This window comes from Asterias rubens, chromosome 12 (genome assembly GCF_902459465.1).
Source record: "Asterias rubens chromosome 12, eAstRub1.3, whole genome shotgun sequence".
NCBI classification, from domain to species: domain Eukaryota; kingdom Metazoa; phylum Echinodermata; class Asteroidea; order Forcipulatida; family Asteriidae; genus Asterias; species Asterias rubens.
This window is the reverse complement of record NC_047073.1, coordinates 8,685,669-8,708,581: the sequence shown is the minus strand read 5'-3', so window position 1 is coordinate 8,708,581 and position 22,913 is coordinate 8,685,669. Positions and strand designations below refer to the sequence as shown.

The 22,913-nt window shown below is 41.5% G+C and overlaps 1 protein-coding gene across 2 annotated transcripts in view; it reads right to left on the bottom strand.

Moving 5' to 3' along the window:
- Window positions 1-69: 69 nt before the first annotated feature.
- The window catches only part of LOC117297957 (sushi, von Willebrand factor type A, EGF and pentraxin domain-containing protein 1-like), a 40,443-nt gene continuing 17,599 nt past the window's right edge, over window positions 70-22,913 (bottom strand). For both annotated transcript variants that reach the window (XM_033781155.1, XM_033781156.1), the window contains 22 exons: window positions 22,515-22,633; window positions 20,855-20,924; window positions 20,490-20,639; window positions 20,044-20,274; window positions 19,488-19,649; window positions 18,866-19,027; window positions 18,170-18,325; window positions 17,190-17,330; window positions 16,632-16,745; window positions 16,000-16,113; window positions 15,242-15,443; window positions 14,196-14,353; window positions 13,596-13,809; window positions 12,751-12,923; window positions 11,920-12,171; window positions 11,010-11,189; window positions 9,705-9,884; window positions 7,286-9,028; window positions 6,396-6,683; window positions 1,862-4,453; window positions 1,528-1,656; window positions 70-751 (listed from right to left, as the gene is read on the bottom strand). In XM_033781155.1, the coding sequence (XP_033637046.1) occupies window positions 687-751; window positions 1,528-1,656; window positions 1,862-4,453; window positions 6,396-6,683; window positions 7,286-9,028; window positions 9,705-9,884; window positions 11,010-11,189; window positions 11,920-12,171; window positions 12,751-12,923; window positions 13,596-13,809; window positions 14,196-14,353; window positions 15,242-15,443; window positions 16,000-16,113; window positions 16,632-16,745; window positions 17,190-17,330; window positions 18,170-18,325; window positions 18,866-19,027; window positions 19,488-19,649; window positions 20,044-20,274; window positions 20,490-20,639; window positions 20,855-20,924; window positions 22,515-22,633 (7,595 nt within the window). In that variant the 3' untranslated portion in view covers window positions 70-686. The remainder of the gene's footprint in view (window positions 752-1,527; window positions 1,657-1,861; window positions 4,454-6,395; window positions 6,684-7,285; window positions 9,029-9,704; window positions 9,885-11,009; window positions 11,190-11,919; window positions 12,172-12,750; window positions 12,924-13,595; window positions 13,810-14,195; window positions 14,354-15,241; window positions 15,444-15,999; window positions 16,114-16,631; window positions 16,746-17,189; window positions 17,331-18,169; window positions 18,326-18,865; window positions 19,028-19,487; window positions 19,650-20,043; window positions 20,275-20,489; window positions 20,640-20,854; window positions 20,925-22,514; window positions 22,634-22,913) is intronic.

Here is a 22,913-nt window from a genome sequence, read left to right as displayed (position 1 = left end):
AAACTACAGCACCTCAGTAAGTAACAATTTCAAGGAAGCTTTCTACTATCATAATCTTCAAACTGTGTTAGTTTAATGTAAATCTGTGGACATTGTGTTTTTTGTTAGGAAAAAGTACATAGACCCTTTAAACATGGCTGTACCTGCAAGTTAACTAGTGAAAGGTACTTCCTATCTTGTTTTGACTGAGAGCGATTTCATTTGGAGGGGAAAAAAGATAATGTTCAGGTTGTCTTTGCTGGTTGCTCCAAACCATGTGACCTAGCAACACTGAATGTAGTCTGAGGAATTCAAATTATGCATTCACTTGACACCGAACAAGGCATTGTACCAGACATGACTAAAAACTCAAACTCACAAATGGCTTATTTCATAAAGTTTCTGCCAACGGAGGAGTCAACCGCAGAATTTTGATTTGATTATTTTATAACAAGTTTTTAACACTACATGGAGCTTGCCTGTGTTTCTGTTAAAGCAGATTATTGGTGCAAACATGAAAGTCCATTGTGAATTGTAAATCCACTGTAAACTCTAACACGCGCCTTTGATATTATGTCAACTTAAGCTTGCGCCTGTTTCTCTACTACAGTAAGAAGACAAAATTGCTTACCGGCAAATATTTGTAGGAAATTGGCCCTAGGTACATAATCTTTTTTGTTTTACCTCCAACACAGAATGGAATAAGTTTACTTGCAAGATGGATGCCTTTGGGTACACCGAGAACTTCCAATGCAGCGACTTGTACATAGTTCTGAAAACAAAAAACGTTACGAACACACTTTTAGTCCAATGTCCCAAATCTTCCTCAGAAGATGCCCGACTTAGGTTATAATACTTCAGGACAAAATACAAATTCCTATCATTGGAACTAGCATGAATATTTTAACTTCAAACATTTTCGTAAGCAATATTCATTTTATATTTATATTTTAAATTTACGTTTATATTTATTTCATTTCTCGGGTAGATAAAAAATAACAACAATGCACATTAAAGGAACACGTTGCCTTGGATAGGACGAGTTGGTCTATGAAACCGTTATTAAATGCATATATGGTTAGAAAGATGTTTTAAAAGTAGAATATCATGATCACCACAAGTATCACTCAAAATTGCACGATTTTCATTTTACGTCGCGAGTTAACACGGTCGGCCATTTATGGGAGTCAAATTTTTGACTCCCATAAATGGCCGACCCTGTTTGTCGACGAGGTAAAACGAAAACCACGCAATTTCGAGGCATATTTGTGTAGATCATTGTATTCTACTTTTACAACATCTTTCTAACCATACAGAACGCTTTTCAAAGACCAACTCGACCGATCCAAGGCAACGTGTTCCTTTAATAAGGTAAAAACAATAAACAATACAGCAATGAGTAATTTAAATACAGATGAAGGAAAAAGAACCAGCTGGAGAAAGAAGGATTGCCTAAAAGAAACACAGTTCCTGTCTAGAGGCTCTCCTCTCCAGCTGGTCCTGAAGAACACAACCATAAATTGGAAAATATTTATAACAGGGTCTTACCTATTTCACATCTAGAGCCAGCGTACCCATAGGGACAGCTGCACTGATAAGGCCCCCGGCACGTCCCTCCATGAAGACAGGGAAAGATACACACTGGAGACTGGTTGAGAGCTGAGGACAGGTTCAACTCTGTCATAAAGTAAAACACAAAGTTCTTAATTTAAAAAAATAAGTCTTCAGAAACAGATTAAAAAATGTCAAGGCTATCAGCGTTCCGAATATGAAATGGGAGTTTGTTCCAGAGGTGCAATAGATGTAAGATTAAGGATGATCAAAGAAAGTTTTTAATCCTATCTTTCCAGCTTGAAATTTTCAAGGTTGGACTTGGACTTACCAACACACTTTAGATCCTGTCCACTCCATCTGAAGTCCGGCAAGCACCTCCGGCCGCTCGGACCGTTCAGCAGATACCCGCTGGAGCAACGATAGCTTATGGTGTCACCGGGCTGGTAGCTATGTCCAAATATGATCCCAAACTCAAGATTAGGTGGACGTCCGCAGGACCTGGGAGCACAAGTTGGAATCAGTTGATCCCATGTTCCGTCTGAGGTGCATCGAAGCTGCCGTGAGCCTCTTAGTTGGAGTTCATTCTGACAATGGAATGTTATGACATCTTCGTAGAGATGCCCGTCTCCAAGGATGGTTGTTTGGGGCGGAGGAGTAATCTCTGGGCAGGAAATTCGCCAGCAAGTCGGAGTCGACGGATGCCACATCTGGTCGGCGAGACAGGTGAGGTTGTGACTGCTGGATAACTCGAAGCCAGCATCACAGACATACTGGATGGTAGAGCTGTACGTATAAGCTTCTCCCAAGACTTGTCCATTCTTGACAGCTTCTGGTGGTGGACACTGCTTGATCTTGCAAATGAGGTCAGAGCTATTCCATTTCCCGTTTGCTTGGCAGACAACGGTTTCACCTGACGCCATCTCGTAGCCTTCCACACATGTATAGCGTGTCACAGCACCATACACATAGTCCTCCATGGTTTGAGTATTGTCATCAGCCACATGGACCGCGTTGGGGAGACTCGGCGGTCTACCACATGGTACAGGTCTGCACAACGGGGGCGCTTCACTCCACAACTGGTTGGCAAGACAGTGGCGTATAGTTGCTCCATGCGGTCTGAACCCTTCACTACAGCTGTACACAGCGACAGACTTGAAGGTGGTACTGGTGAAGTAAACCTCCCCGTTCAGGACATCCCCTGGGTCACCACAGCTGACAGGACTACACTGAAACCGCGGCAGACTCCACAGTCCACCCTCCAGGCATTTCACATTGGGTATTCCTTGCAGCTGATACCCATCATGACACCGGTATGCAACCAAAGTGTCAAACGTAAGCGAAGGTGATAGCGGGATGTATGCGTTATCCACAGAGGGCAGTGGTCCACACGACACAGGAACGCAGCTAATATCCCGACCACTCCACGTACCATCAGCTTGACAGATTCGGCTAGTCTCACTCGTAGACGGCACATGACCGGTATCACATCGATATTGAATCTCACTCCGATACTGCAAATCGCCCCGAGTAAGGACAACTCCATTCTGCACTTCTGGCGGGGGTGGACATTTGATCGGTTGACACGTCGGGGTCGGACCACTCCACTCTCCAGAAGCCTGACATACACGCTCTGGCATGCCGACCAGGTCATGACCAATATCGCACTCATGCGATAACCGATCCCCGATGGTGAATCTTTCCCCTGTCCAATGACCATTTGTAATTTCCTCAGGTTCGCCACATGAGACCGGAACACAATGTATGTCACTATAGCTCCAAGATCTATTACTCAAGCAAGTAATGGCATTAATACCGACTAAATCATACCCAATTTCACAAGCATACACAGCATTTGAGAGGTAAGTCTCATGAGTCAATTGAACATCTCCGTTTTCAATTTCTGGAGGTGGTCCGCAAGAGATAGGTTCACAGGTGGGATATGGTTGACCCCATGCACCATTTGATTGACAAACTTGAGAGGCAATTCCCTCCAATTCATGGCCATCATGACAATGGTACACAACCTCTTCTCTAAAAGTTGCCCCGTTGTCTAAAGAATAGTCTCCGTTTTCAATGTCCCCCGGCAATCCACATGACACCGGGTTACATCTTATAACAGTCTGGCTCCAAGAACCATTTGAGAGACATTCAATTGTAGTGCTGTCATCAGTATGGAAACCTTCAATACAGTCATAGGTCACCAGACTTCCAAATGTTCTATTTGTAGCGGGGGTACCAGCGTTGTTGATAGCCCGTGGTTCGGGGCAGGAGATAATCTCACACACTGGTTCCTCACCACTCAACTCGCCATTACTCATACAAGAGCGTGTGTCACTCCCTTGTAATCGGTACCCTGTTTTGCAAGAATACCGAACGTCATCTCCGAACACCACTTCAACCTGTGTAGAGTATCCATCTTTAATCAGCACTGGTACACCACAAGAAATGGCTTGACACACTGGCCGGCCCGCACTCCAATCCCCATTGGCCGAGCAATGCTGTACAGCCACACCCACCAGCTGGTATCCCGAATCACACCGGTAAATCACTTCATCGGTAAACCGGTGACCCACAAACACTGCTTGTCCATTAGCAATGTCCGGCATCGGACAAGTCACTGGTTCACACTCGGATGGTTCCCCACTCCAATCACCACTTTCCATGCAAGTTATATTTTCATCTCCAATAATGTTGTAGCCGTCGTCACAAGTAAATGTTGCAAAACTGCCGTTATTCCTCCTTGGTGCATTGACAGCGCCATGGTTTGGTGCTGCTAGCTCAGAGCATGTTATTAGACGACAGAAAGCTGTTAAGTCGGTCCATGTTCGATCAGGCTGGCATATGATAGTTCCATTTCCATGTAAAACAGCGCCCTCTATGCAAGAATACATGGCAGTGTCACCCACATGGTAATTGTTCCCTGTAAAACAAAAAAACATCACATGAGATTTTCAGTTCCAGCTCCAGCCTACACGTTTCATCAAGCTAATTCTGTTCCCGCACCATTGAGCCAAGCTCCTATCAGTTAGTCTCCACGACAGTACTTAAAGACACTAGAAACTATTGGTAGTTGTCAAAGACTAGTCTATACAGTTGGTGTATCTGAACATATGCATAAAATAACAAATCTGTGAAAATTTAAGATCAATCGGTTGTCGAAGTTGCGAGATATTAATGAAAGAAAAAAAAACACTTGTCGCACCATGGTCACACGAAGTTGTGTGCTTTCAGATGCTTGATTTCGAGACCTCAAATTCTAAATCTGAGGTCGCTAAACCAAATTCCTGGAAAATAACTTCTTTCTCAAAAACTACGGCACTTCAGAGGGAGCTGTTTCTCACAATGTTTTATACTATCAACCTCTCCCCATTACGCGTAATCAAGAGAGGTTTTATGATAGTATTTTTTTCAAGTAATTACCAATAGTGTCGACTGGCTTTAAGCAGCAATCAGCAACAGAGTCCAGCATTCTCTTAAAGACTACAGCAAAACCTCACCTGATTGTACCCCTGACATGCAAGTTTCAAATTCTACTTATCAAGATAGATTTTAAAACTAAAAAGATGTATGACTGTGATACAACAACTATATCATCACAATGGAAGTTAAAGGAACATTACAGAATTGGTTATTGCTAAAAACAAAACAGTTGCAGGCAGTGTAAGCACTTGTAATGTAATCTACCATATACATAAATTGACAAACCTGTGGAAGTTTGAGATCAATCGGCCGTCTGGGTCACAAGAAAATATCGCTCACCGAGCGATAAACTCCAAACAGGAAATGAGTTTATAAATTTATTTCTCATCAAATATGAAATTTCAGACATAAATATTTTAAAGGCAATGGACATTATTGGTATTTACTTCAAATAGTCAGCATGAACCCTCACTTGGTAACGATTAAATGGGAGAGGTTGACAGTATAAAAAATTGTGAGAAACGGCTCCCTCTGAAGTGACGTAGTTTTCGAGAAAGAAGTAATTTTCCACGAATTTGATTTCAAGACCTCAAGTTTAGAATTTGAGGTCTCGAAATCAAGCATCTGAAAGCACACAACTTAGTGTGACAAGGGTGTTTTTTTCTTCCATAATTATCTTGCAACTCCAAAAACCAATCAAGCTCAAATTTTCACAGGTTTGTTATTTTATGCATATGTTGAGATACACCAAGTGAGAAGACTGGTATTTGACAATAACCAATAGTGTCCACTTGTCTTTAAGGGATATTTTCTATTATATAACACCCAAGCAGATCCTTGCCACTTGATTGGAGGATTGTCCGTCACGTGATAGCAAATAAAAGTACCATTGCACGCTGAGTCACTCACCGTGCTTTTTCGTTCCATCCGAAAAGTACCATTGCACGCTGGCAGCGTGCAATGGTACTTTTCGGATGGAACGAAAAAGCTGAGTAAAAACATCACTGCGTGCGCGTGTCTTTGGTAACGCAGCAGGTGTTACTGCAAGAAGGCATAGTAAAATTACTAGCATTCAGCTTCTTCAGTTGAAATTGTTTGTTTTGAAAGTTGTATCTTTCAATCAAAATGTCAAAGATCTACTTGGATGTTATATAAAACAAATAATGAATGTTTTTCATTCGTGCAATGGTGCGAATATGTTCATTCGTTGAAAGCTGGAATGTTCCATTCAACTCGGCTCCGCCTCGTTGAATAGAACATTCCATCTTTCAACTCATGAACATATTCGCACCATTGCACTCATAAACATTCATTATGTGTATACTATCATCATTATTAGACCTTTTATGTAAATCTGTGATATTGAAAAATAAAATTCTTACCAATTCTGTGATGTTCCTCTGAAAATGAAATAATCCTAATTGACATGATTGATGACTTACCAGTCGCTGATCCAAACTCCATTACAGGCGCGTCATCACACAGCATGGGTGAACAGTGTATGAGCGACATACCCACCCAGTGAGCGTCCCATCCACACTGAATGAACAGGCTCCTGTCTGCTTCATACCCTTCCAGGCATGCATAGTAAGCCAGGGAACCAAACGTGGTGGAGTCCGATTGGTGAGTGGTGAGATTGATATGAGGTGGTGAGCCGCAGTCAACAGGGTTGCATCGGGGTGAGGTCATACTCCATTGCCCGTTGGATTGGCAGCTTATGGTTGGTGCTCCTGAATAAGAAAACCAATGGACATTATTATTTTTTCCCATACAGAAAGGATTACTGAAGACATTTTATCAGTGCGGACAGGGTTTAGCACAAGTTTAAGATTTATTGAGAATTTTGTTTGGGGTTTTTTTCTTCCAAAACTTGCCATGCCGGCATGGTCAATTTTTACAGATTTAGGGTAAAAGAATTGTTCCTGATTTTATGGTTTCAAATGATACAGAATAGACTAGGCCTACTGAAGACATTTCATCAGTGCGGACTTGGTTAATTAATAGCAAAAGTTGTTGATTTATTGAGAGTTTGGGTTTTTGGTTCGTGATAACATAACACACCTTCAAGGGCACACGGATATTTGGGCCAAACTTCAAAAAGCCTCTGCTTAGGATTTTCAGTGATATCTCAAAAATGCTATCACCTTTTGAAACGAAATTGTCACAGGTTAGCATGGTTATAGTTTATATATTTGTAATCTATATTGTATATCTATATTTATAAAGGATTAAAATACCTGAGAACATAAAAAAAACAAAGGTGTACATTCACTTTAATTACATAGTTTCAAAAACAACTTTTGAAGAACAGCTCATAGTTTTGTCAACCTACCTTCCAGACGATACCCTTGATTACAGGCGAAAGTGGCAATCCTCTGATATGTGAAATCATAACCTCTAAACCGCCCATTTTCTGGTGAATCTGGCTTTCCGCAGTTGATAATCTTGCAGACCGGTTCCACTCCCGACCAGGTGCCATCGGCCAGACAGGTCCTCACAGGTTTCCTGAAGAGCTGATAGCCTTTATCGCAGGTGTAGACCACCGAACTGTTAAAAGTGAGATCATTACCGGATATGGTCCCATGGGAAATGGCGGATAGATCGGGGCACCTGATCGGTCGGCAGGAAGGGGGCTGAGCAGACCATTGAGCACTAGCATTGCAACGCAACTCCTGGAAGTCGGCACTTGTCTGGTAACCCAAGTCGCATCGGTAGCGCACTTTAGTCCTGTAGCTGTAAGTATCTCTTGGAACTGCCGACTCGTTCACGGGTATTTTGACGGAGAATTTGGCATTGGGAACCAGCGGAAGAGGCGGGCACAAGACGGGGAAGCAGCTGGATGCTATGCCGCTCCAACGCCCGCTGGCTTGGCAGATTCTTGTCGCACGCCCGACGAGGTAGAATCCTTCCTCGCAGATATACGTCGCAGTGTCGTTGTAACTGTGCCCTGATCTGATGAGCCTCCCATTAATGAGACCTCCAAGACGGTCACAAGACACCGGTTGACACACCGATACTTCCCCCTGCCAGGACCCGTCCGATCCACAGGTTATTATGTCCGAACCGTCCAACAAGCTGTATCCAATGTGACAATGGACTGTCACGTTGGTTTGGTAGAAGTACGTTACATTCTCATCTGCTGGAAGGAGGTCTGCATTTGGTATCCTTGGCGGAGGTCCACATTCAACTCTACTACAAGATGGGGTACTGCCGCTCCATTGGCCATCAGAATCACATGACAGTGAAGCTGAGCCAATCAAATAGTAGCCATTGTGACATTGGTATCTGACCATGCCTCCGTACTCAAACTCCGATCCCTCTAGGTTACCGTTTAAAATGGTATCCGGCGATCCACACGATACAGGCTCACACGCTGGTACTCTGTCACTCCACTGGCCGGTTGCCAAACACCTTATCAAAGTCACTCCATTCAGCCGGTACCCTACATCACACTCAAACGTCAGACTCTCGCCGTAGAAGAACAAGTTACCTGTAGTGACTCCATGAGCGATCTGTTCCACCTCTGGACAGAGTCTCGGTGTACATCCAACATATTCTCCTTCCCACTTGAAATTCCCGGCACAAACTAATGAGGCGTTTCCCATCATCTCATACCCTTCCATGCAAGAGTACCTCGCCACGCTCCCCAGTGTCAAGCCCGTAAGGGTGTATGTCGAGAAAGGAAAAGCTGGGGGCGGGCCGCAGGAGAACGGGATGCAACTCGGACTCGCACCCGACCACGTCCCATTCAGCTGGCATGTCCTGGTGGCACTACCAACTAACTGGTACCCGTCAACACAGTCATATCTGATAACCCCTCCGAGCACAAAGTCCTCCATAGGTGGCGTCAAGGATGCATGGATCACGATCTCAGGCTTACTGCATTGAATCAGCAGGCAGTCTGGGAGCTCACTCCAGGTTCCGTCTGACTGGCAGATGACGGTGGCTTGGCCTCGAAGGCGATACCCATCCTGACAATGGTAGACTATGGACGTCTCAGTAGAGAAATGAGAGCCTTTCATCGGACTGTAAAGAGTAGAATGTGGTACTTCGGGAACAGCTCCACACACAACCACTGAATAAATAAAAACATAAAGATACAAATCTTTAGAACGCTAACAGTCCCTAATCTGCCACAAAAATTTCTCATAGTATTGTTTGAAGCTTTGCATGGCGTTGATAAATAGGAGGAAACTATAAATAAAAAGTAAAGTTGCCAGTCCAAACATGTGTATCTCTTTTGTGGGAGTGTTGGCTCTGAAAAGAGCCGGTGTGGTTTCAACCTTTCGAACAGTATACTCTGCTCGTCTTCAGGACAAAGAGATCTCCACTAAAGAGATTCACACATGTACCCGCAAGTTTACAATTTATTTATAGTTTCTTCCCGTTCTCATGGTTCAGTCTGATTATTGTGAACATGACCATGTATCTTCCACTCTAATCTTTATGACAGGAAAATTAATCTTAAGGGAGTCCATACATTTGGTGTTGAGTTACAATGGGAGACTTTGGAACGCTAGGTGGCAGCAGACTTAACAGGTAAATTTCCATTGTTGACGTAGTTCTGATCATGCGCACATTACCGAGAACGATGGATTTTTCCTGGTATGTCTGCTGCCACCAAGCGTCTCAAAAGTCTCTCAGGCTTGACCTCTGTCTTGACAAAGCCTCATACAAACTGTAGGAAAGCACAAGTCATGGTTTTGAAATCGGACACAAACTTTTACAAAGAACATTCTAGATTGACTTACCCTCACAGCTTGGCTGGTAGTCACTCCATACACCGGTCTCATAGCAATCCCTTGTATGAGGCCCAACGAGTGTATACCCATCATAGCAGACATACTTCACTTGAGAACCAAAAAAGAACTTGGTGTCCGTCCCCAAAATCTCTCCATTTTGGATGTTGCCAGGATGCCAACATTTCTTACCTGCGATGAACGAAAAACAAACATTATTTGTTTGTTATTCATTACGAAATAATCTTATAAGAATCTTCCAAAATCCTGTGAGCATTTGGTTCTAATTTAAGTATTTTATATGAAAATTAGTAAGATCTCATAAGAATCTTATAAGACTCTTTAATATAAGAATCTAATTTACTGACATAGATGATCTTCGCATCCAGGGAACTCAGCAAACTCGTCTAAGGGGACATAAACGCTAAGTTGATAACAGCCAATCTCTCTTGTTACAAACAATGGTTTAACGTCTATGATTATGAATTGCACAAGTCAAGAAATTGTGATTCAGTAACTAGACGACAAGTGGTTCTTGTAGTCATTGTGGAATCAGTAATTACCTTGGTGGATTCGAACCCTTAACCTTGTAATAGACCAATCCATTAGGCTCTGCCCACGGTGCACGGGTGGGCAAGAACATGTGAGCCTCTCCAATGCCGGATTTAATTTGTCAGACTTTTGGTTGTGAAATGGGTTGTCACTACGCAATAGGGCAGAGCTTAATGGATCGGTCTATTGCAAGTCCTGCAGTCTAACCACTGAACCACGGTGACATTACAGACTTTAATTGTGTGAAACACATATTGAAAGTGGAGCAATGTTTGCCTGTGTCAAACCATCAAACTAGGGTCCACACTCACTGGTTTGGGAAACAGCAGTTTTCAAAAGTATCTTTCTTATCTGATCAAACTGTTCATGAGGCATGAATATATTGTTACTGCCTGTAAGTTTACCGACACAAACATCAACAATATTGCACATATTTAGTACTCGGCCCAATTTCATGGCTCTGCTTACATCTCAATTCTGCGTTTAGGATCACCGTTCTCCGCTTACCTGCAAGCGCCAAATTTCTGTGCTAGCTGTGTAAGCATAGAATGCCTAGTAACGTTGTGTACACAGGTTCATAATCCAAAATTCCCTGCAAACCCGTGAAATACACTTGAAGTAAGCACTGATGAGTTTCCTGCTTCCGCAAGCGCCGTTTCTTTGCTTACGGTACGCAGAGCCATGAAGTTGGGCCCAGGTCACTGGGTTATAATAATATAATAATTAAAGAAGACATCTATCCTGCCTTTTTGTGCAGGCACTCACGTTGGCATTGAGGAGGGTTGTACGGTAGCCAGTCACCAGAGATCTGACACACAGCTTGATTGTTGGAGCTGTCCTTCAACTCAAAGCCGGTCTCACAGGAGAAGGTGATGACGTTAAGAGGGGTGTGGCTCTGGAATCCAGTGTAATCGCCAAACTCTGGCGGGCTCTGGGCATAGCATCCTGAGGGAGAGAGAGCAAGACCACATTGGAATGGAAACAAAAACGTCTTTAAAACCAGAAGTCCCCTCGATCCAATAAGCAAAAGTAGTAGTAAAACAAGTGCAGATTAATATGAAGGCGATCTACCGACTGAGCAATCTAACCCTAATAATGGTGGTGTCCCTGTTTTGTCAATATTTTTGTTTGCGGTTGCCAGTAAGAAGTCATACAACCTCTAACACTCAAGTTACAATCTTTGAAGCAGCAGCATAGGGAAACTACACCACTTTTATGAACTTCTCCTCTCATCAAGTATTAAAAATAATAATAAAAAAACACTTTTACATGTAAATAAAGCCGAATCCATTGCAAAAACTATAACATTTAACCACAAAAAGTAAAATCATAAAAAAATAAGATCCACAAATGTGAGCAATATAAAGAAATAAAGAATAAAGTATTCATATATATACATGTATAAGCAATCAATCACAAGAGTAAAAAACATGTAAAACATAAAAATCCTGAAAACGTTTCCATAAGATCACAACCATAAAAGGTTTAAAATGAAATCAGTATAAAATGATAAAACGATACAATTAATAGGTGTTAAATTTGCATCGGGGATAAAGAATGTTCATTTTGGTTTTACCCATATACACCAATGTGTGTTTTAGCACTGAATACTCAGTACTTTCCCAAGTTCTGTTAAAAAAATCACAGGCATATTACCTAGGTGGGATACACTTACCTTCACAGAAATGGTTCTTCACCTGTCTGATTTCTCCGTACATGTCAAAGAGGGTATCAGGCCAGGCCAGAACCACATCTCCCATCTGCCCTAAGAGTCTCTCACAGTTTCTCACCAAGGCAGAGATCTCCTGCGAGGACAGAGTACGATTCCAGACATGCAGGAGGGCGATCTCGCCGACAAAGGCTTCGGAACTTGCAAAGTCACCGCCAATGGAATCTTGCTCTTGGCCGACAACAAATATCCCACCCCCTGAAATAAACCAAGAAATAATATCGAAGTCTTATATAAACACCCATCAGACAAAATACCATGTCAAAATACCATGAGAGTCCCTGCTGACAAAAAAAGTATAAAACTGGGATCTAGGATCATAGGGGGTAAATTCAAATGATGGCATGTCCCCCTTTTCCCTGGAGTTATAGATTTCAAAGAGCTTCTGGAAACAGTATCCTCAGTAAAGAAGTGTATCAAAGAGTAGGATTTTATATGGAGAAGAAAACCAGCATTTTTGATAACCTGGTAGTCGTTAAAAAGTCTGAATTCAGATAAAAGTCTTTTCTCATCCCTGCCAAAGCTGCAACATAATGACTGAATTCCTTTTCAGTCATCAACTTTGAAAAGTCAAAAACCTTTTAGAGCGTATGTGGATAATTTTAACTTTAGCCCTGTTCATACTTCCTGCAAATACATTGCGAAATTTGACGTCACAAATCCGCAATGACTAATTGGCATCAGTTGACTCGACTCCTGCGAAACATTCGCTGCGAAAACAGCCCCATGACGTCAAAATTTGCTTCGCATTCACATGAAGTATGAACCGGGCTTTACCAGGGATAACAGCGCCCTCAGCGAGTCCTTCTCCAGAGTCGGCCACCCATCCGTCCTTGTAGATGACCCATCGGCCGTTCCTGCTGGCCCATGTGACGGCGATGTGATGCCACATGCCGTCATTTGCCGCTACATCTGAAACGTGACTCGAGTCATTGACATAAAGAACGAATCTATCCAAAAGAAAGTCACAAGAATTATGAAATATTTGTAAAGGATCTCTTTTGATAGTTTTGGAAAAGCTTTTCACTAGGTTGTGGATAAGATACAATGCAATTTAAATCTGACTCATAGTATAATTATAAATTTCCAACAAAACATAACAAAAAGTATTGAATTGATGAAAAAAACCTAAATACATTTTTTATAAATTAAATTAGTATGGAGGCATCATCTTAAAGCCAAGACTTGTGGTTAGATGCCTGATGTACAGACACTAAATCCAAAACAGGAACAAGAACAAATGGACAGGCGGGTTGAACAAAGACAGAAATGATGTAAAAAATGATAAGTTAAAAGGGTTTGACTACTTTCTGTACGACACAAAACACAAACGTCCACAGATTTACATTAAAATGATACGGTTCAAAGATAATGATAGTAGAAAACATGTTTTACAGAGCTACTGTATGCCTACAGGCTAAATAATGGCAACTAAAGCACTGGTCCTAAATGAAGATGACTGACAGAAGGTTTTAATACAACAAGGAACATTTGAAGAGTAGATGAGAGATGAGGGTAGATTGGGTAAGGACAGGAAACAGGGTTGGAGAGGGAACAGCAGGGAATTAGGAACAAAGACAGCCTAGTTCAAAACTTCAAGGTGGCCAGGATTAATAACTCACCCGCTATAGTCCATGAATGTAAAAGCATTGCTCAGGGCAGTGCCGTGACTGTCCATTGCTCCGTAGGAGAACGGAGAGCCGTAGTTGAAGGAGTCTGTTGTGCGCATCCAAAAGGAGGCGCTAACCTCCATCATCTCAGGTAGTAAACCCTTCATCAAGATGTAGTCCGTCGTGCTGAAGTGATCAAAGACGAGACTGAAATCCCAAGGAAGTTCTGAGAAGGGAAAAGTAACGTCAGGCATTTTCAAACTGTTTCATTTGAACAAAAACTATAGAAGCTTTATTTCTTCTTCTGTTTTATGGGCATCATGCTCAGCTGCAGATTTGAAAAATATTTGTGAGACTCAAACTCAACATTTGAACATCAATCTTTTCAGACAAAAATGTTGAATTGTTAAAAACAAAACAAGACAACCAGACTCCATAAAATGTACACAAGCGCATAACAAAATAATTGGACAATGATTAAAAAAGCCAACAACTGGTAAAAGCAAGGTAATACCAAAATCCCCAAAACTGAAAAAACAAGATTCTTACAGGACTTCTTAAACAGTAAAAATGCAATGACATAAAGACAGCATTTCATGTATATACACTCACCCACTTCACAGAGAGGTCCAGTGTACCCATGTTGGCAGACACACAGGTAGCCACTTATGTCATCCAGGCATGAACCACCATGACGGCAAGGTGATGATACACACTCATCCACATCGGTCTGACAGTGAGTCCCAACAAAGCCAGGTTTACAGTCACACCTGGACGGAAAAAGTTAGAAAGAAGTTGTTTTAAAACGATAATGCAACATTTATAATGCGCACAGTATCTGAAAACCATTCAAAGGTGCCGGTTGCTGGCAAGTCCCTGTGGTGGTTGATTGAATGACAGATTGAAAAGATAAGTCTTAAGGGTGTGTTGATAGGGTGTGTCCCTCTCGATGCGTCTGGCAAGGAATTCCAGAGACGCGATGTGCAGCTGGAAAAGGCACGGTCTCTGTAGCTTGCCAGGCAAGTTTGGGGAACATAGAGTATCGTATTTCCACCATGCAAAGTTTCAGATCCTACTCAACATAGAGTATGTGTGATGAAGATGAAGATCTAAGGCCTAGATCTAACTTTCTCCTGAAGATGATCGAAACGTCGAGTTGAAACCAATGGTTCTTTTCAGAACCACCCCGTCTCATTAGAGAGAGTCATTTATGGTGTTACCGCAAACCTTTCCATATAGATCTAACTCCTTGCACACACGTCACATGTGACGACTGTGCCACGTTCACCATTTTGGTGGTCAATAGGTTTACGTTTAAATGTCACGTCGCCTAAAATGCGCACTTCACTGAATTATTATTCTGTTTTTTTTATCTAACTCCTTGCAAAGGAAAGTACTGAGTATTGACCCCTTGCACACACGTCACACGCAGCGACTGTGCCACACTCTTCATTTTTGTGGTCAATAGGTTTGCGTGTAAACGCTGTGTCGCCTAAAATGCACACTTTACTGAATAACGCACAGTGACATTGACCTCCATAATGGCGCATCCAAGATTTTTCTGATGATGACGTCAGGGGAATTGGGTCAACAGACAAATAAAGCCACACATCAAACTTTCCGCTGAAAATCATCTACTTGAAAAAAATCCAACTCACCTGTAATCAGCGATGAGGTCGTGGCACTCGGCTCCATTCAGACATGGCTCACTCATACACTCATTTATTTCCATCTCACAGAAAGAGCCGTCGAACCCTGCCAGACAGTCACAGCTAAAGCTTGCCAGGCTATCCACGCAGTACGCTCCATTGTAGCAAGGGTTTGACAGGCATTCATTGACTTCCTCCTCGCAATACTCTCCTGGAATAGGTTTTGAAACATAGCAATGAGAAACGAACAGTAAGACCAAATCACACCAGAAATAATTTACCCAATTACACCAAATAATTGTTAGCATAAAAACTTACTTGGTTAACGAGCAATGGGGAGCTGTTGATAGTATAACATTTTGTGAGAAACGGCTCCCCTCTGAAGTAATAAAGTTTTTGAGAAAGAGGTTATTTCTCACTCAAATAACAAAAGGCTGCAGCTGAAGTATTTTATTACACATCTGAAGGCACACACAGTTGTACAACAAGGGCCATTTTCTGTTGTTATTCTCTTGCAACTTTGATGACAACATAAAAAGAATTGAAAACAAACAAAAAACACAGCTGGACAAGTTTTGAGATGTGCCTTAAAACTAAAAAACAGTTGTAAAACGAAATCTCTATAAAATGAAGGATTGGATGTTTTGCTCTAATGATTTTTTAAAGCCTGTTTGGCCTACAGGAGGGCAGACCCTGTCTGTAGCTCTTAAAGTGATGTCACAGGTCACATGGTCCATTCAAATGACTCTTGAAGATTGTTTTCTTACCGTAATAACCTTGAGTGCAGTCACACTGATAGCTGGCTATGCCATCAATACATCTACCTTCATTCTCACATGAGTAGGGTCTACATTCATCAATATCAACTGAACAAGTCTCCCCTGAGAAAAATAGGCAAGGAATTTACATGAAAGTATTATACAGTGCACAGGCTGAGGTGGTTTGGCCATGTGGAGAGAAAGGAGGATGTTAACTGGGTCAAGAGGTGTACCAACGTAATTGATGGCGGGCCCATACCCGTTGGCCGACTGCGAGAGATGTAGCAGAGTTCCGTGTCGAATGACATGCAACTGCTTGAGTGCTTTCAGCAGCAGAGTGTGGGTTTGAATCCTGGTCATGACACTTGTGCCCTTGAGCGTGGCACTTTACCATAGTTGCTACGTAAAAAGTTGGGAAGGTAATGCATTCTGCTCTACCAACCACGCTCCTAGTGTATGATACCCATGCCTACATTCTTACAGACTGTGAAGGGGGTCACTCTGCTTCAGCCCCAGAGGTAGTTTTTTTTAAGTTTTTTTTTAAAAGAGATGAGAGACCAGCTCCAATCCACCAGTGTAGAGTAAGGACACACCTAGCCACAGCATATATTTTTTATTTTAATAATTATGAGAGACTTTACCTGCAAAGCCTGGTTTGCAGACGCAGGTAAAACCGTTCAGACCATCCACACATTTGCCGTCATTCTCACATGGGGAGTTTTCACATTCGTTGATCTCGATGTCACATCTTATTCCTGAAAATAACATACACAGTAGATTTAATTTCAAAAATGTTAATGCCACTCTTGTGTTGACACTGTGTGCAATGCTTTATTCGCTTCACATTCGCATCCATAGGAAATTAGAACTGCGCTTAACAGCACCTTGAGCACGTTTGGTGTATTTGTGCATTTGTTATTATTATAAGTTATCACACAAGTGCGAGTGGAATACGGAAAAATATAGCGCGTCTGCGTCCCGAGTTGGATATGGGACGCAGATGCGCTATATTTTCCGTATTTCCACGAACGTGTTTATCTTCAAGCAAACTTGGCGCGTGACATAGAACACACAAGACGCAGGTAGTGATATTAGCCGTGCAATATAGGTTTTTATCACCACTCCATTCTGCAAATCTGATTGGAGGATTAGCGCGTACTTGAAGATAATATTTACTATTACTATTTCTAGACACCTACCTGTGTATCCCGGCTCACATATGCATACATAGCCAGCTGACACAGCCTCGCACGTTGCACCGTTTGAACAAGGAATGGAGAAACAGTCGTTGAATTGAACCACTTCCAAAGAACTGATGTTAAAACCATCCAGGCTGGTTCCTGAGAAAGGGAAGAGGGGAAGATAGATGTAATGATGGAGTTAGGATATGGAGGACAGGTAATATATTGTCTGTATGAAAATGTTTTTTTTTTAGTAACTGTTTAAAATTAACACAATTCTTGGCTTATGCCACGAAAATTTCACAAATGAAACTGACACAAATCGTTGCAGGTTTCACAAACTGATGTGACCGACCCCAAAGAGGTAAAACTTGATTTAGTAATAATCGCATTTGAAGTAAGTGATCTATTGTTATCGTTCCTGGACAAATTTGTATAACAGGGAATTTCCCCAAAGGTTAGTGTGTGAAAGTCGATACCTTAAAATGTTCTAGCCTTTCACTTGCTTTTAAAAAAAAAAAAATATTTATTGAGTAAATGTTTCAAAAAACAGATAGGATAATTTGTGAAAACTAACAAACCGACAGCGCGCATTGTGCCAGTTGCCCGTATCAAAACTGTCACTTCATGAAAACAAAAAGACTTTATAAAAAGTTGTTTACTTTATTTGCAAAACTAAACATATTTGACGATTAAGATTTGGTATAATGAAAGATAAATGTATTTGCAGTGCAGTCCTAAAAGTGAATAAACAAATTTTCATACAAATTATGACTTTTGAGTAAAACACCACTTTGTGAAACCTGCGATGAAATTATACATTTTCTCAACCGTCAATGATATGACAACACATTTAAAAGGTATATAGCTTTTAAATGTATGTCATATAAGCATGGCTTATCATTCAAAACTCCTTCCTGCTAAAACTGAAAAATACAAATGTTCAAAGTGAAACAAAAATGTTAAATGGGCACAAATTTATGTACTGTGGAACTCACCAATGCAGCTTTCCCATGTGGTGACAGCGCTGTTAGCCATCATACCAAGGCACTTAAAGCAGGAAGTCTTACTTATCCCTGGTTGGTAATAGCCATCAGGGCATGGGAGACAGGGCAACAGACCACTTCTTGACACATAACCAGATTTGCACGGCTCTGTAATAAAAGTTTACAACTTGAAAACAAATTTATCAAATTTGTCTTCCGGGGAGAGAGTGATAAAGAACCTGGGATATTTTGTCAGCTTTTGGTTTCAGAGATAAACCTCCTGAAGCCGTGATGGTATTCATTTTGGAGAATTTATAGGCTCTGTTATTTACAGGCTCTGTTACTTCTCTAACAAGGTCGATACTGCTGCCAGAGACACCACATGGCTAAGTCCTTCCATACATGTAGGTGGTACGACAACACATAACAAAACAGTTTCACGGCAAGAGAGATTTGTAAAAATTCCTAAAAGCAGGGAGAACAAATCTGACTAATCCGATGCTGGCAAGCGGACTCTTGAGGAGTTTAACTCATCCTAACTCGAGATAAGACAAGTCTCAACTCTTTATGAAATCCACTCAGGTCACGCACATTTTTTAGCATCAAGAGCAGTCGCCCATTTGATCTTTTCATTGCCTCAATGGAGGGCGCTGTTTTAGAGAGTGACATATACATGTACAAGGGGTCTAACGATTCCACCATACTAACCTGTACACTCAGCAAGTGAGATTGAACCAGTCTTGAGAGTAGATGTCCCATCTGGGCATGGTATGCAGTCCAGACTGCCGGAGTAGGGTTGGTAAGTCCCTTTAGGGCAGGGTTCACACTGCTCCAGACCGGTATCAGAGTGGCTGCCTTGACTGCAGACATCTAGTAGGACAAGACAAACAATTGGTGATCTAGTGGTGAAAGGGTTTTGATACCTTTTGTAGATTAAATTTTGGCCAAGACATGAGTCCCTTATCACTGTGAATGAAGATAAATGTAATATAATTTACCCGTAGAAGTTTTTGAGAAAAAAAAGTGAAAATCACTATAAGAGCAAAGTTTTAAGAATAGTCACGTAAATACGTTGTACATGCTAAAATAATTTTCATTCCTGTGACAAAATTGGTTTTCTCAACATTGTTTTACTCATTTCTCATTAGCTACAGTACCTCTCAGCAAGTATTATTTTAAGGGAAGCTTAACGCTTAAACCCTATCAGAGGCTTTCTCAAACGCTAAATGACCACACAACACACATAGACAAGTCTACTGGTGTAAAAGAAGCAGTCAAAGCCAGCAAAATGTGAGAAACAAAATTTCTCAGTGTGAATATTTTTGTTTACCTTTACATTCCTGAAGTGACTTGGATCTTGTGCTGACCGTTGATGTATCGGGTGGACACGTTACGCACTCCATCTGGCCGGGTTGGCTTTGGTAAGAGCCTTGAGGGCAGCGCTCACACTCTTTTGTAACGTCGTTGAAAAAAGTTCCAGCTGCACACTCTACTGTTGATGGAGAGGATAAGGACATGAAATATAAAGTTGTATTAGGGTGATCCCCCGACTGCTGCTTCTCAGGTTGTATCAAAGTTTGGGTGTGATCCCTGGCTACACGGCAGGTACATGTAAGGGTTGCCTGGCTTCTGACTGGCACCCACGAACAAAGATAATGACAAAATAGGAAGACCTCCAATAGCTCAGTTGGTACATGTAGAGCGCGGGCACGTTAATCCGAATGTTGTTGGTTCAAGTTCCACTCTTACTAGTCAATTTTTCTTTGTACAATACAAAATTATAACAGAAAAAAAGTACATTAAGTGCAAGCTGACTTCTTTTCATGATCAGTAATAATAGTGGAAATTAGTTACAGAATAAAATAAATGGACAAAGAAAGACTCACAGCATTGACTCAATCCGAGCTGAATGTTCCCCGGTCGGCAGACAGGAATAGGTTGAGTTGGAAAGACGATGATAGAATTAGTATCTGGTGTCGTTCCCATGCCAGGGGGAAGGTTACCATCCTCCAGTATGGTTTCCAGGATGGAGTTGGACGCGCTGGAAAGGGAACGGCGAAAATCTTGGTAGGTATCGTCATCCACTGAAGTAACATCATCTGGAAGCTTGACTGTACCTTCAAGATGAAACAAATTTAAATCCTGCTAAAGTAAGGAAAATGTCGCTATTTACAGATTTGTTTTTTATGCATATGTTGGGATACACCAAGTGAGAATACTGGTCTTTGACAATTACCAAAGATATCCAGTGCCTTTAGGAGGGGATACACAGAAAAGATGAATCTTAACTCTTTGTGAAATTGATCGCAGGTCTAAGAGTAACTGCTTTTACCTGTAATATTCATCTCAACGTAGACGCTTGGCAAACTCTTCAACTTCTCAAAGGGCTGTCTGCTAAGGTCAATGTCTCCTCGTAGCTGCTGCCTCTCACTGCGTGGCGACGAGGAGCCGATTATTAAACTACCGTCCAAACCACCAATACCTTGCAGAACAGACAAGAAACTTTCAATCATCTTAAAACTGAATAAATTATTTCAAACAGAATCCATTTTTTTTTTTACAGTGCAGGGCAGACAAAACATAAATATGCGCAAGACATAACACCAAGAATTTTTTGTGACATCAAAATAGTGTGGGCCTTTGTTAGGAATGATAAGAACCAGTATCAACGGATACAGGGAACAAGACAAAGGGTACCTTTTGGTCGACAGCTGACTTTGACACCAGCAAATCGGCAATCCACCGGACCATTGCAGATACTTCCCTCCTAAAACACAGATTGTTATTATGACCAATTTAATAAAAGCAACAAAACAGTTAATAAGAATATGAAATTATAAAACACACTTCTCCAGAAAACCGATCAAGTCGCCTACACAAAAGGAAACAATCTTATAAAGTGAAAAATACTTGTAGTTAAATTAAACCCCATGTAAGTCTATGTGAACGAGTGTGACTTCAAGTTCCCTCTTGAAGTTGTCGAGTGATGGTATTTTACGGGGTGTGACGGGGAGCTTTTTTCCCACAGGGCAGGAGCAGCTTTGACAACAACACGGTCTCCATAGTTACAGGGATTAGATTGGATGAATGTGTGGAAGTTGGCTGTTTGGTTTAAAGGGAAGGTACACTATTGGTAATTGTCAAAGACCAGTGTTCTCATTTGGTGTATCTCAACATATACCGGTACATAAAATAACAAACCTGTGAAAATTTAAGCTCAATTAGTCATCAGAGTTGGGAGAAAATGATGAAAGAAAAAACACCCTTGTTGGACGAATTTGTGTGCTCCAGATAGGAATAAAAAACTTCTAGCTAAAAGTCTTTTATTATTTTAGTAGGAAATTACCTCTATTTCAAAATCTACATGTATGCTACTTCAGAGGGAGCCGTTTCTCACAATGTTTTATACTATCAACAGCTCTCCAATGCTCATTACCAAGTAAGTTTTTAAGTTAATATTTGTTTTGAGTAATTACCAAACGTGTACCTTCCCTTTAAGGGTCCCTCTTATTCTAGCCCCGGAACCCTACTCCCAGATGTTACAATTTTCTTCGTTTACACCACAAGAAACAGAACACTACAGGTTTGGTCACAAAGTGATTATCTCTCTATCCATCTAGTGATTGCTTTAATTCTTCTAAGAAAAATTTAATGCTGAAGGAGAGTTTAAGACAAAACTATGAAACCAGGAACATTCCTGAGAAATCGCAAGACTGCATGATATGGCTTAACCAATTGAGAAAAATGGCGACATGGCTTAGGCTGATGAGTATTGACTGCAGCTATGGCTGATGGCTATTGGGGGGCAAGCCATTGTGTTCATCACCACCATCATCATCATCGATTGACTACAATATATATTTTGTTTCCATGAGAGATCACAAAACATGACAAGGCCAGATGGCCACTTCAAAGGAGAGGGCTACACCTTCTTTGATTTGGGCCATCAACCCAAATCAACTGCCACCGGAGGCCACATTGCCACCTACCTCTGGGGCTGAAGCAGAGTGACCCCCTTCACAGTCTGTAAGAATGTAGGCATGGGTATCATCCACTAGGAGCCTGGTTGGCAGAGCAGAATGAAATACCTTCCCAACTTTTTACGACGCAATTATGATTAAGTGCCTCATGACCAGAATTTGAACCCAGAGTCTGCTGCTGACAACACATAGGTTGGGACTGGTGAACTAGACCACTTTGGCTAATGGCCGTTGGCAGCAGTCATTGAGTAAAGGTATCATGCGAAAGTTTTTCCTTTATAAATTTACATCAAGTTTTTACGCTCTTCTTTTAAATTTAGCCCTTGTCGAGGGACCCACCAAGTAACCTTTGTTCTCTCTTTATTGATTTAACGTACCTTTTTATCTTGAGATATTCTGATATTGGCGGCCATTTGATCAGCGAGTTCTTGATCGCAGTTATTCACCGGGAATCCAAAGACCACTGGCTGCGTTGCGTTGTCTGGATTCTCCTTTTCTACAAAGGTGGATAAAATTGTATTCATAAATACCCCATACAGTTTCGTTACTCCTATTGGTGGAGAGCGCGTCACGTTGGGGTGTTTAAACGGTTGATAATGACCAGCGTGTCGGACGTGCGCGTACGCAAATATTATCACGCGGAACGCGCACATCATATGTCTAAGCGCACGCGCATACACACAAACCACGCGGATCAAACAGATTCTTAACAAAGTTTTTGAAAAAAATACTTCAAACCTTGAATTTTCAATTGTCAAAGCGTTTTTTAACAAAAG